Below are 14,643 nucleotides of genomic sequence, written 5' to 3'. Positions count from 1 at the left end.
GAAGGAGATGCTGCTTGCGTGTTCCTGGCCCAGCTGCCGCCTCGGGAAGTGAACATGAGTCTGCCAGGCCGCGTCTCCTGCTCCATGCTCAACTGCTTTGTAAGTGCTGCTGCTTCCTTACCCCCTCTCCTCCCCTTCATGCAAGCGGGGCTGTAAGCCAATTCTCTCTCCAGCTCCTGTTCAGAGCTGGCTGCCGCCGATCAGGTCTGTCCTTGAGGCTGGGCTGCATGTGCAGATCCTCCTGCCCTGGATCTGCTTGGCCTGGCCTGCTGTCCCCTGCAAAGGGAGATCTCTTTCTCTTACCTCCCACGTGCTGCTGGAGGATGCCGCAGCCCCCGTCACCTCCGTGTTGCTGCCCTGCCTGGGCCCAAGGGCACAGCAGTGCCCAGCACCACGGGCTGAGTCGGCCAGAAGGCCCCGGCAAGCCCGTGTGCTGTGCCACACAGTCTCTGGTGTTTCTTGCCTGGGGCTGGAAAATTACAGTGTGAGAGCAGCCAACCCCAGGGGAGTTCTGCACGCCTGCCATGGTGTGTCGTGCAAGGTGGGGGTGTGCAAGACCCCCTTCTGTGCTAATGATGGTGTTGTGGGGGGGAGGTGTCCTCAGGTTTGCTTCTTTTATACCTCTGGGGAAAGGAGTTTTCTTAGGCGGAAGAGATCTGATGCCCCTCCCTGAAGAAAGCCCCCCTCCTGAAGGATTCTAGCCAAATGGGCTCTCGGGACTTCAGGAGATGACTGGCTTGTGAAGAGCATGGGGTCCTGAGCCCCCTGCCCTGCTGATACCCTGGCATGGGGCTGTGGCAGGAAGAGATGCTCAGTCTCCCACCCATCCCGTGCTGCGGATGAGGAGGGACTCAAGGACACTCAGCCCAGTTGAGAGCTTGGGGTGCCTCATTCCAGTTCCTGCTGCTCACTGGGATTTCTTTGCGAGCTGCGAAGTGATGCTGGGAGAGGATCTCAGCTCCCCAGCTGCCTTTCCTTTGAGCTCTCCTGGGCTAGTGTCTCAGCATTGGAGCAAGCTGGTGGCAGGAGAGGCCCTGAACATCCCGTGGTCCCAAGTAACTGGTGGCTGCTGGAGCAGGTGCTGTGCCCAGTGTCCCTCACAGCCTCACACAGGGACCTGGTGAGGGGGTGAGGAGGGGCAGGGCCTTTGCCTCTGACTGGGGTTGGTGCTGAGTTTTAGGGTAGCTACAGGCAGTGTCAACACAGGTTCCTCTGGACCTGGGGTAGGCTGTGTGGGGTCTGGCTGCCCCAGTCCAAGTTCAGGGAGTGCTTCAGGCCAGGCCGTACCTGTGGGTACCGGGGATTGTGCAGCTGTTAGCAACGTAAGGGGCTTCAGCATCATTTTAAACATAACCAAGCCAAAAGGGTTAGGTTCTTGTTTCTTCAGATGGCAATTCAGGGCTGTGCCTTGGTTGATGTACCCAGAAAGATATTTAATTTTAAAATATTATTTAGTGAGTGCTTACAGAACAGAGTATTTCCTAATAAATGCTGGAGCCTCAAGAAGCTATAATTAGAGAACAAGAGGCATTCTGAAGAAAATGTTCCCATACCAAACACATATGGAATTAACACTGTTCTGGGCTCCCAGCAGTGAGCATCCTCAGCTGAAGGTCTGGGTGCTGCTTGTCTGTTCAGCACACCGGTGGTTAGACAGAGTGTGGAGTGAGGGTTGGAGAAAATTTGGACTGGGATTTTGTGAGTGACTGAAGGTTCACAAGTCTCAAACGGAGCCACTCTCTCCAATTCTTCAAGGATGGCAGGTCCAGGCTCTGTATGTCCTCTCAGACCACTTCTCTAAGGCATCCATGGGCTTTCCAGGGTGTCCATCTGAGCCGATCAGACACATGTAGCTGCCCTGAGGATGGGTGCTCTGCTTGGGTGCTGTCACCAGTCCGTAACGCATGGTGTGAGTTGGGTGTGCTTAGATGCAGTTGTTGTAGGGTTGTTTCACATTTGCATATTCCCCTCATAAAGGTTCAGGCTCTTTCCAGATTTCTTTCTTCTTGGGCTAAGAGTGCACATGAAAACTCCCAAAAGGAAGCAGTCCTTACGAACATCAGAGGAGGAAGAGTAGGCTGAAGCTGGACCATAGATGGAAACACTCTGTGTTAACGGTATTTCTGCTGTGGTGCCATAGTGAAGGTAATGGGGTAACGTTTGATGTGATAAACTGCTGTCATATCTGTCCAGGATCCTGCGTGTGGTCGAGGTGTATCTGATTGGTTTTCTAAATGCCACACAGCTGGCAGAGGTGGGACTTGGAGACCTGCTGCAGTCTTTCTGCGTGCTGTGGATATTCTGCAACAGCCAGAGGAACTGCTGGGGTCCTGCAATGCAGAGAGTACGGTCTGAGGGCAGAACAGGCGTTTCCATGCACAGGTCCAGGGGATGCCCAAGGTGTTGAGGTGCCAAAAGTATCCAGCAGCTTCAATTTTTGGCTTTTCATACCATGTGCTGGCTGAGGCCTGTCTCAGTGTGTGTTTTGTTTGCAATGCAGGGTGAGGAAGGCCCTCCCAGTTTGGAGTATATCCAGGCCAAGGACCTGTTCCCTCCAAAAGAGCTTGTGAAGGAGGAAGAGTCATTGCAGGTAAGGAAGTAAGAAAACCAAACCAGATTTGGGATGCAGCATGTTTAACTGTGATAGTGTGAAACCTGAGAGCAGTTCTCCAGCCCAAGATGTGTTCTGTAGGCTGTGGGCTGGCTGGTGCTGTGCAGTCCATCGGGTCCTGCGTGCGTAGATAGAGGCTGCTGACAGCAGTTCTGCACGTCCTGGCCCTGCCTTCTCGGCCCTGCCTTCCCAGCCCTGCCAAGACACTGCGATCTGTGCAGCATCTCATCTGCTGCTTGGAAATGCAGCTGGAGCATGATGCAACACAGAGCTGCCCCGGGTATTCCCTGTCCTCCACCTGTGCTGGCAGTGAGAAGCTGTGATGCTGCCTGTGTAGATGCAGCAGGTAGACGCTCTCTGGGACAGGTTGAGTATCGGGGCTGGGCTGTGCTCTGTGTAGCTATAGCATGAATTGCAGTGGCGGACCTGGCCCTAATGGACATTGCTCCTGGCGTTCTTCTCCTGCAGAGCTGATGGAAAGAGAAACCTCCATATGGTGCCAGCCTCCTGCTGCAGAAGGCCCTTGAAAGAGACCTGGGTGCTGTGGCCGCTGTGCAGCATGGCAATGTTCTCTGTAGCGGGCGCCAAAGCCTCTGGGTATTTGTCCCTGCCTTTAACATAGTCCACTGCTGCCTTGTCCTAGTGCTCATTTTCTTCTGCCTCTGGCTGGAGCCAGGCTCACATCTTATGTCCTCGCTGCTGCTGTAGTATTTGAGTTTGCTCTGTGATTGGCATTGTCTTGGTAAATGGTGACGATAGAAGGAAGGGCTGAAATGTTGCGAGGGAGGATTGACTTGAAGGAGCAAATGTGGGCTGAGTCGCCGCATGGAGTCACGGCTGCAGGTCTGCAGGAGGTGAAGCTACTGAGATGACTCTGAGCTGAGACTACCTGGAGAAAAGCAGAATCTGCTTTAGTCTTCTGTGTGGAGGACCATAAAGTTCACCCCTCCCAAAGGGTAATTTGCATTCGTAGATTGTTACTCTCTTAAAGCAAAGTGAAGTCTAAAAGGACACCATCGGCTTGATAAGCTGTGCTCAGGCACCTGTCAGTTCATTCCAGGATTTCTCTCTGTCAGTTCTTGCAGTTTTACCATCCCGTTTCTAATCTGTCTCCCTTCTGTTGCTGTGTGAAAGAGCCACGTAAGCAGAAGAAATAGACACCAACTAAAAACAGCTCTGGCCAGTATGCATAAATAATCTGCAGAAACAGAGTATATTCTATTAATGTCAAATTAACATTTTTAAAGAATATCCAGACAGACACCGATCTATGGTTGTTACTTTTGTACAAGTAACTTAAGAATGGAGAAGTTGTTAGTACAATTGTCACTTGCACTGAAGTCCAGGAGATTAAATTTTTAGGCAGTATATAGCCAAGCCATAAAAACAACTTAGAAATAAAGACAAGGTGGTCTGCTGGTACTAATTCCAGTGCAGTGAGTTGTTTCATCAGATGCCCTGTCTGGCAAGAAAAGGGCGCTGGCTGAAATGATAAATCTTTGTGACATTTTTTGCATAATGGGTTATAATATCACCTGGTGTAGGTGGCATTCAGGGAACAGCGGGAAGTCTGCTTAGCTAAGGAAAAAGGGGTCTGGTGAATTTTAGGCTGTTCTGCCTTTTTTTTTTTTTATTACAGGGAAAGAAAAGTCAGTCTTGGCCATCTGCCAGGATCCCCTGTTTCAAAAATAGCTGCTGCATGTCTGGGCTGATAGGGAAAGCCAGAGACACTTGATTAGCTGGATTTGTTTAAAAAATATATTCTAATACAGATAACATTAATAATAAGAGTCATAGAGTGGTTTGGGCTGGAAGGGACCTTAAAGATTATCTACTTCCAACCCCCTGCCAGGGGCTGGGACACCTTCCACTAGACCAGGTTGCTCAAAGCCCTGTCTAACCTGGCCTTGAACACTGACAGGGATGGGGCATCTGCAGATTCTCTGGGCAGCTGTTGCCAGTGTCTCTCCACCCTCACAGTGAAGAACTTTCTCCCATCTAAAGCTCCTTTCTTTCAGTTTACAGCCATTACCCCTTGTCCTATCACTACATGCCCTTGGAAAAACTCCCTCTGCAGCTTTCCTGTCAGCCACCTTTAGGTACTGAAAGGCCACAGTAAGGTTTCCCCAGAGCATTCTCTTCTCCAGGCTGAACAACCCAAACCCTCTCAGCCTGTCCTCATGAGGGAGGCAGTCCAGCTCCCTGATCATTGCTGTGGCACTCCTCTGAATTTGCTTCAACAGGTCCCTGTCTGTCTTATGCTGGGGACTCCAGAGCTGGACCCAGCACTGCAGGGTGCTCTCACCAGAGCAGAGGGGCAGAGTCCCCTCCCTTGACCTGCTGGCCATACTGCTGGGTACGAGCCCAGGATGCAATTGGCTTTCTAGGCTGTGAGCACATATTATTGGTTCATCTGCAAGTTTTTCATCCGCCAACACCCCCAAGTTCTCCACAGGGCTGCTCTCAATTGACTCATCACTCAGACCATATTTGTGCTTGGGATTGTCCTGACCCAGGTACAGGACCTTGCACTTGGCCGTGTTGAACTTGAACAAAGTTTCCTCAGTCATACAAACAACTATCCACCGAGATTCCCTCAGAGCCTTGCTAGCAGAAATTTGGCTAAACTGCGATTCATTTACTTACCTGGATTGGTACCAGTGAGTCTCACAGGGATGCTAAGAGCCTCCTTCGTAGAAATGATGCAACAAGGTCACGTATCTAACATTCTGCCTTGGGGCAGAGGACTCCAATCGCATCAGACTCTGCCTGGAACTGTGCTGAACACTCCCCAACTCACATCTGAGCTGTGCTTGAGGTTGTGTCCTTTATAGTGCCACTTGTGCCTATACTGCATTTATGCTCCCTGAAAAAAAGGGACCGTAAATCCTTCTGCCCCCATGCAACACCCTTGCTGCCAGATGCCCACAGATGGTGTACACAGTGTTTGTGGTCACACCTCCACAGGTAATTATCCATCAGGAGGTGCTCAGTGGCTCCTGAGGCATTCTTGGAAGAAGATTTGTCTCATGGGGGCTGGGCAGTGTGTACCAGCACTGTTCCCTGCTGTGGTCTGCTCTCTGTGCATGAAGAGCATGTTGCTGTGGATGGTTTCCCGCAGGAGATGTGCTGCAGAGCAACGGGAAGAGTGGCTCTTGGCATTTATGGTGCACAAAGTACTTTGCATGTGTCTTCAATTAGCGATGTCTCCCTTCCAGGTCCCATTCACTGTGTTGCAGGGCGAGGGAGTGGAGTATCTTGGCCATGCGAACGATGCTGTGATTGCCATCTCCAACTACCGGCTTCATATCAAATTCAAGGATTCTGTGATCAATGTAAGTCGGGATATGCCTGTTCCTGCTGCCTAAACCATAATCTCAGTATTTTGGGGCAGAGGCAGAAGGGGTGGGGGTGACACGTAAGCCATTTCTGTGGTCTGCAGCGTGGGAATTGTGTCTCTTGAAGGATGCTGAGCTTAATGCTGTTGCTAGTTACTGCTGGTCATGCAGTTGCTGCTTTGCTGCTGCATTTTAGTGTGCAGATGGGGTCTTTCTTTGGATAATAATTAGGTCTTTCCTTTGCTGTTCTCTTTTAAATTTAATTATTAAACTTGGGGGCTTTAAAACATGTCAAGGTCTCTTGCAGGCCAGTTTTAATGAGACGGCTTCTACCTGGAGACCAGCAACCGAGAGTCAGACAGTGGGAGCCTGAGGCTTCCTCTCGCTGTCTTGACTTGCCATCTTTTATGTCAGCTTTCGTTTAATGCAGTTCCCTGTGCCTGTCTGGATGCAATTCAGTCAGTAACTGGCCCCAGGTGGGAGACTACCCAGTGACAGAATAAAAATCAGAGCAGTTATTGTTGAAAGAGGCTCCACACTGAGCCATGAAGCTTCATAAGCCTTGGAGTGGGTTTATAGTTTGAACTAGAAGCTTAAGATTGTTGATGGAGCCATGACTGTGCATGCGGGGCCTATGGACAAGGCTGCTATGACTGCTGTGTGATGTGGTAGGGCATGACAAGACATACATCTGTCCCTCGCAGGTGCCTTTGAGAATGATGGAAAGTGTGGAGTGTCGGGATATGTTCCAGCTTCACATTGTCTGCAAGGACTCCAAAGTGATCAGGTATCCGTTTTATTGCTATATTGTAGATGCCACTGCAGGCCAGATGCCACGATCAACTCTGCTGTCTCCCTCTGCTGCTGCTGGAATTGAGCTGTTCAGGGCCAAGGTTGCTAAAGCTTGGTACTTAGTTCATGTTCCTATTAAGTGGAGCAGAGGTCCCTATCTGTGCATCTTGGCTGGATGAACGTACTCGCTGAGGGTGATTTGCATTTGGTTTGCAGGTGCCATTTTTCCACCTTTAAGCAGTGCCAGGAGTGGCTGAAGAGGCTGACTCGAGCCATTGCCCGCCCTGCTAAGCCTGAGGACCTCTTTGCGTTTGCCTACCATGCATGGTGCTTAGGAGTCTGTGTTGATGAGGAGGATCAACACGCGCATCTCTGCCGTCCAGGTAAGCTTTGCAATGCAATCTGAGCTGTTATTCATCAGCTGATGTTGGGCTATGTCTTAAGCTCTGCTGTAGCCCGAGGTCATCTTGCTGAGGGTCATCTGGTACCTAGCTTAGAGACCAAGCTGATGGCCCGTGGTGGCTGGATAACAAGCACAGTAAAAGGAACAATAGTAATATGCACAATAAGGAGCATTCTGAGCCAGCAGAACATAAGCAGCTTTCCCCTTTCTCCTGTGAATGAAGAAAACATCCCGCGCTTCAGTACTCTCATGATGGTGACGGAGAACTGAAGCAGTCTTCTCCCTGGATAGTAAACATCAGCATCTTTGAGACAGTATAATTAATATGAGTCCATCTGTATCTCTTCTCCAACACCTAGAAATGCTGAAATAGGTCTGTGGAGATGTGGCTCATCCCTACACAGGCACAGATAAAATCGGTGAATCCGTAAAGAGAAAACCAGAGCTGTGGTGGTGCCCTCTTGTGGACTGGGAGTTTCCTTTCTCTGGGAACACAAAGTTTACTTCCAGCTTCATCATGGGGTTTAAAATGAGTGACAAATTTGGCTTTAGACTTAAATGTGCTGATACTCAAGGAGGGAAGCAGTAGCCTGAATGAAATGTCGAGACACAGACTGAGATGGAGGGGTGAGTTTGAATAGCGTAGCTGAAAGAAATATCAAAAAGAAGCTCACAGAGGAAAAGGTAAACTACCTGTTCTTAGTGTGCCCCAAACACCAGCAATTGGCAGATATTTGCTGTCTTTTCTTTAGAGAAAGGGTTATTCTAGTGTAAATAAACTTACCTGTGGAAGTTGTTGCTTCGGGATATGAATGAGGTGAAGAGCTTTGCTTGTTTATTAACAAGATTTGACACTCGAGCAACAAAGACATCCAGGATTTATAAGGCGAGGTTAAATCAAGAGAGCAACCTTTGAGTCAGCCTCTGAGAGCGGCCTGGAAGAAAGAACTGCCTAGGGTGGGTGCTCGGTACTCCTCTGCCATGGGATTCCTGACATCTGCTTTGGAAGCCGTCTCTGTCAGAAGGGCAACAGTGGATTAAATTATCCCCCCCACTCCTGCACTGAAGTGAGAAGGCTGTTTCTGTGCCCTGAGACTGAGAGGTGATCTGGCTTGACAAAATAAGCAGAGAAACCCCCATGAAGGCCAAGTCTTCTTGGCTTCTGAAGCAAGATCCCTGTTAGCCAGCTGTCCTGTAGTTTCTCTCCAGCCTCTGACAGTTACTATGGAGCTGCCACTAACGTGTTTCATCAGCTCTGCTTAGCTGTCAGCAAATGTCTTGTGCTCTGTTCTTCCAGGAGACCATGTGAGGTACCGATTTGAGATGGAGCTGGTGAGGATGGGCTTTGACTTGCAGAACGTCTGGCGTGTCTCTGACATCAACAACAGTTACAAGTGAGTGTTTCCCAGCCAGGCTCTCCCTGCTCTCCTCTTTTCGTACCTTCTTCCCTATCGCAATCCCCGTGCAGAGCAGTGGGTGAGTCAGACTCCAGCTAATCCTCCTTCCTGGTCTTGATAACCCTCAGGCAGATGAGCCCTTTCTTTCTGCCTTTCACATCGTGGAACTGGAGAAGGAATACAGGCCAAACGTCAGAGCTGGCAGCAATTGTAAGTGCTGACTGAGAGAGTTTGTAATGCGGTGGCCATAATTCATCCTTGAAGACATTCGGGAGTCTTGGAGGAACCATCCATTGTAGGGTTACCTTTCTGGTCAGTCATTCTCTCAAAAATGCTCGCACTATTTGAAGTGAAAATCACAAAATTTTCATAAAGTTGGGCAGCTGTTCAGCTCTGAGAAACTGGAGGTGAGCCAGTGGAGGGCTGTCAGGGTGCTCAGAAGTCTGAGGGATGAGCAAGGCTTGTTCAGTCCAGCGCAAAAGAGGCTAAAGGGTGATCTGCAACCTACAGCTGCTGTAAGGGCGTTCACAAAAGTGATAGAGTGAAAATTTTCTCACAGTGGCAGATGACTGAACAAGAGGAGGCAGCAGCCACAGGGTGCATCTTGGCAGGTTCAGACTGGGCACAGGAGGGAAAGAAGTCGTTCCCCAGGAGTGTGGGGCTGCACTGAGGCAGATCCCTAGAGAGGTGGGCGTTCTCCATCATTACAGCATTTCGCATGTTGGAGGCAATCCCCTGTGAGTGGGAAGTTGGAGTGGAAATCTCTACAAGGTCTTTCCTACCAGCAAGTCAGTGATTCCAGCCTGTTGTCTTCTCCTGGAGAAGAGTACAAGACCTCTTGGAGAAGTACTGCTGCATTTGTTGCAGCAGATGGCATTAAGCCAACAGGATTTTATTAAGCTTTGACAGACATGTTCATTGCTGCATTCTCTATAATCCTTCTCTTCAAACAACTGGTATCCTTCCGTCTCTCCTCTATGCCTTAGCCAGTAGAGACATCCCCATCACCTACATATCAGACAGTTCCAGGTCACCAGTTCCTTGTGGAGACCACAGGAAGCCTCAGCCACGCTGGCCTGGGCAGTTTGCTGCTGTTCCTCAGGGACCGGGGCAGCAAGCACTAGGTGTGGAGGTTGATTTGCAGTTTCTGCTTGGTCTTTTTGACCGCATTATTGCTTTGCGACTGTTAGCTTGACTTTGTCATTTACGCAGTTTTCCCAAGGATGTCAAATAAAAATTGTTTTCCTGAACTGCCCAGTTCTGGAGTGCGCAACCTGTAGGTCGCTGACCTTGGTAGAGTCTCTGTGCGGCTTTGAGGGCAGTCAGGGTTTCTCCACTGCTAGATTTTGGGATGTGGTTCCCTCTGACTACTTCAGAAAGTCCGACTAAGATTAACTGCCCGTGGTTTGCTTCCCGGCCAGTAAACACAGCAATTAGCCACCTTCTCTAAAGACAGAGGTTTTCTTTCCAACCAAACAAGGGAAGAACAAACCTGAAACAAACTTCAGCCAGCCGGGTGCCAGACCGGTTTTGCTTTCCTCTGTCTGCTGAGTTCCTGCCTGGGGATCCTGGCAGGTCACAGCTTCCTGCAGACACCAGGATCTCAAAGATGGTGTAATTCGCTTGTGTAACTGAGAAACCAGTTCTCTCTTGCTGCTTCAGGGAGTGTGTCTTTAAATCTTTCCCTGGCTTTTGATCATTACTACCTGCCTCTATTCACAGGAATCGGGTTACTTTTTAACTGTTTATAGGCCTTTTATCTTTTATTTCCCAGCACTGGCAAAACAGTGTTGTTAGAGACAGGATACTCCAAGGTACTGGCTTTGTTCATGGTCTTTCAAGTCTGTTCCGAGATGTCCTTATCTGGAAACCATTATCTTCTTCCTGGCGACAGCCATCATAAAATTAGAGCAATGCAAGCATATAATAACCACTCCTTCGGTCTGCATAAAAGCATACTATTCCAGCATACAGTGATAATAAAATTATTCCGTGATCCCTGCATGGCTCTTGCATCTCCAGTGGTCTGTATACCCAGAGAAATGGGCACGTTCTGCCATTCCCCATCTGGTGCACCTGTGCTGCCCGGTATATGAGTTGTTTCGTATTGGCCTTAATGCTGGTGGGTTTGGTGCCCACACAGTTCCTTCAGAAAGGAAAAAAGCCTTCACCTTTCCTTCAGTGTTGGTGCTCACTTTCAGCTTTGATCTTTTTACAGTGGTGGTTTTATTTATCTTTTGATTTCATGAGGAAAAAGCTGTCTGGAGTTCTCTGTGACTGGTGTAGACAGGTGATGTTTCCTTCTCTTTTCTGTAAGCGCTCTTAATTCCTATTTTGTCTTTCTTACTATTCTTTAAAAATTTTAATATTATCCTTCACTTTTATTGGAAAAATAATAATTGATGTTCTTGTGTTTGCCATATGAATGGGTAGACAATAGACTACAAAGCCTGTTAGTGATAAACCCCAGGGTTTGCATCCTGTGAGGGAGGAGCTGTCTCTCTGAACTGGCTATTGCCTTTGTGGTAAGCAGACGCTTTGTCAGTCCTTGTCCGTAGGTGTGGCTTGTGCCGATTTAGGTGTTTGTGTTGTTACAGCTACCTTTTCCTGGGATCAAACCTCACACTTTCAGAAAAGTCTCATCCTGTCTTCTGGATCGGCGTGGTCCCATGGGTGTTTCAGGCCACCCCTCCATGACCCCTGTTGCTTTGCTGTTCATCTCTTCCACGTGACACGTGAGCACAATGCACAACACAGGACAAGCGTGGTTCTCCTTAGGGCCCCCTTTCTTGAGAAAAATGACCATTGAAGTTCTGGATGATTTCTTATATTTTTTCAAGAGCTACTTGAGGAGCTTCCTTCAAGCCTTTGGGGAGCTGCCTGTAAAAAGAAAAAAACCCAACAGCACAAACAAACAATTAAAAAAACCCCTTTCTGAAAATCCAGATCCAGTTGGGTGCATGAGCTCTATCTGCTTGTTCAGTGACGTCTCCAGCAAACTCTGCATAGGGGATGTGCGACCTCCCTCCACAAACGCAGTGTTGACTCTTCCCAAGGGCACCATATTTACCCTTGCACTGACTGTGACAGTCCCTTGCTTTGTACAGAAGTCAGACTCCGGTGGTTTCCCACGTTCACTCCAGAGACCTTTTTACAGAACTGATACCGTGTTTGCCACCTTTCATTCCTCTGGCACCCAAGCCAAGGTAAGCAATAGCTTACACATCTCGGTTAATCATTTACGTCTCTACGTTGTGCGCATTTGGGTTGCTGTAGAAATGTTGAGCATTATCTAGTCTTGGTGATTAGTTCCTCCTCGTTCCTAGCAGATGGCGCTAAATCTTCCCCTGCAGAAGTTTCCATGTTAATCTCTTCTTGTACCTTGTCCCTTGTAAACCAGGCTTAGACCTGGCAGCTTCTTTGGGGGCTTTTCTGCTGGACACCGACACAGATTGTTGTGCTTTTCTGCTGCAGTCTTGGTGATCTATTAGACCTTCAGTTTTGGTTGCAGGCTGATACCTCCAAGATGTTTGAAAAAGACCTTCAGAGTTTTAATGTTAACAGGTTTTGTATAAGCTGCACGACATGTCTCATTTTTACTGGTGGGGTTTTTTTTGTTTTATTTAGGTGCACATTTGGCTTTTCTTCATGTCTTTTGGAAACTTCTCCCCTCTTTGAAGGATGTCCTTTAATTTTCGACATGCTTTTGTTCACTGTTAGCTCTGCCAGCTCTTTCTGATGCATTTGATATTACCATTGATTAGCACATTCAACTAACTTAAATCATCCACAAGCATTTTTATTCTTTTCCTCCCCTTTTCTGAAACTCATTGTCACTGTCATGGGAGGCTTATCCCCTCTAAAAGTAGTGTTGAATTCTGTGTGCTGAATACTGTAACAGTGATTTCCACACACAGCCCCCACACACACACATTCTGCATTGCTTGTGGATGCTGGTAACTCTTAGCCTCACACTTTCACATTCGCATTTTCCTGGAACATACCATGCTTTGTTCACTAGCTAAACCTATTTCCATCTTCCAGTAAAGCTTGTATTCTGAAATTTAGGGTACCACTAATAATATTCCTTGTGCCAAGTTTATAAGATGCTGTTGTGCCAACGTACTTATTTATCCTGGCTTTTCAGTTCCTCTGTTTTTTGGAATTTTGGCCGAGAAGCACAGGTCTGTTTGACGTCATTGCCTGGTTTTATGCATCCTGCTTAAACATGGCCTAACTTCTTGAGGCTGCACTGTTTGATACCTGAATTTTATTGAGTTCTGTCTTACTGTTTTCCTAGGGCTAAAGAGTTAGTGATTTAACTCTTAGATATGCTCCTGAACCTCTCCTGTGCTGACTCTACCCAAGTTTTCATTTAAGACTTCTCCTGTAATGTTTACTCTGAAGTGCCAGGGAGCTGATTCTGTTTTCATTTCGATTAAACCCATTCTTGTATAGACTCAACTGTTCCAAGAGCTCCTCCAGATCTTAAGAGGTGCTAACTCTTTTTCCACAGACCTTTATTCTCAGTCACACCTCAATTCAATGCTTCTCTAATTTCCTAACCAACTTTACACGTGGAATCTGAGGCATTTCGGAGATGTCCAGGCCTAGACATCCTACCACAGACATCCTGGTCTTCGGCTTCTTACCTGACAGCTTTAATTTTGCTCCTGGGATTCCTCTTCCTCACGCTGTTGTTTTTTTATCCTGTAGACCAGCCTTGCTTTCTGCCTGGGGCTTTCTGAGAGCTGTCTAGACACTGTGCGAAGTGCCATCTTCAAATGCGGCAGGCAGTTCCTTGCTAGCATCACCAGCTAAATAATGCCCAGCACTGTATCATGCCTGTGTTCATCAGCTGGGATAGCCTGGACCCAGGGGAACACCAGGCCACCCTCTGGAGCTTATACTGGATAGTTTCGTTCCCCCTCTGTTTGCTTCCCATCTGCCCTGAAACATTCTTTCTGAATTATGTGGGTTACAGCCTAGAGCCAGAGCTGCTCTTTGCTGTTCCTTGCCATGTCCAGCTTTGCCTGGGCTGCTGGAGCTCAGCTGGTTCAGCATCCCTGGAGAGACTTCTCTCGGCAGCCTGCGACCAGCCCTGTATGCAGCCATGTGCTGCAAGCGGCAGGGCAGGAGAGCAGCTGCAGTAACTAGGAAGCCCCCATGCTCCTGGATTTTCACCTGGGCTTCATTTGACTCGTGTTGCTCTCTCCCTTTCTTCCCAACACTCTGTTTGGCTGTCCCCCTCCTTCCCTGGGCTCCTCTCTGTGCCCTGCTGATCATGCACTGGAAGTTGGGTTTTTAAAGTTTTTCTTGGGACTTAAGGATCTTGTTGCCTCTTCCCATCTCCCCGTGCTCCCCACCAACTGCATTTCCATTTCAGCCAAACTGCAGGTTCACCTACTTGTGGGGCTCCTCTGGTGCTGCAGCTCTGCTCGTTGAAGAGTTTGGTCCCCCTGCTCTTAGCTGTGTATGCTGTGAATTTCTTCCCCAGGGGACTGGATTGGTAGAGACTTTCCCATCCCATTCCTCTCACTCGCTGGCCTCTGTTCAGATGTGTATCGGGAATCTGACTTCTGGCACCACACCGAACAATATATTCCTTTAGATCTCCCTCATGTTGTTTTAGTGTAGCATACACCAAATCGCCACTGCCATCTTTCTGGGCAGAGTTGTGTCTTCCTTGCAGAGAAATCTGTAAAGCTTATCAGCGATTACCTGTTTTTTGCAAGTCAGAAAGTGGCAGGTCGTCATTTACCAGAGGCTGTGTGGGTTTCTAGATTTGCAAGTGCTGCAAGAAAACCAAACCCCCACATAATTTAATGACCATTCCCCATAACGGTTAGATTTTAAGGGACTCTTAAATCCAGAGAATCTGGATGAAGAAATCTAAAATGCAGAGACAGTTCCAAAGGCATCCTTAGGAAGTATAAGGGTACTTAGCATGGGCCTGAGGTGAAAGGAGGTTGTTTTCTCTCAGCTCATTCCTGACAGCCTGTTTTGGGTCACTTCTCCCCACGTTGAGATTGTCTCTTCCTCTTCAAATCTGTCTCAGTACAAACTCCTGCATGTTGAGCTTGGGGAAACGTGAGCTACTCT

At 48.3% G+C, this 14,643-nt stretch overlaps 1 protein-coding gene across 1 annotated transcript in view; it reads left to right on the top strand.

Annotated features, from left to right (window-relative positions):
• Positions 1-54: 54 nt before the first annotated feature.
• Positions 55-14,643, top strand: part of MTMR4 (myotubularin related protein 4) — a 27,524-nt gene continuing 12,935 nt past the window's right edge. The window contains 6 exon segments of the mRNA XM_010146190.1: positions 55-99; positions 2,501-2,590; positions 5,830-5,946; positions 6,654-6,736; positions 6,958-7,124; positions 8,442-8,538. Of these exon segments, the coding sequence (XP_010144492.1) occupies positions 55-99; positions 2,501-2,590; positions 5,830-5,946; positions 6,654-6,736; positions 6,958-7,124; positions 8,442-8,538 (599 nt within the window).

Source organism: Buceros rhinoceros, unplaced genomic scaffold (assembly GCF_000710305.1).
Source record: "Buceros rhinoceros silvestris isolate BGI_N320 unplaced genomic scaffold, ASM71030v1 scaffold14502, whole genome shotgun sequence".
Classification (NCBI taxonomy): domain Eukaryota; kingdom Metazoa; phylum Chordata; class Aves; order Bucerotiformes; family Bucerotidae; genus Buceros; species Buceros rhinoceros.
The sequence above is the reverse complement of the archived record's forward strand: the minus strand, read 5'-3'. Positions and strand labels throughout refer to the sequence as shown.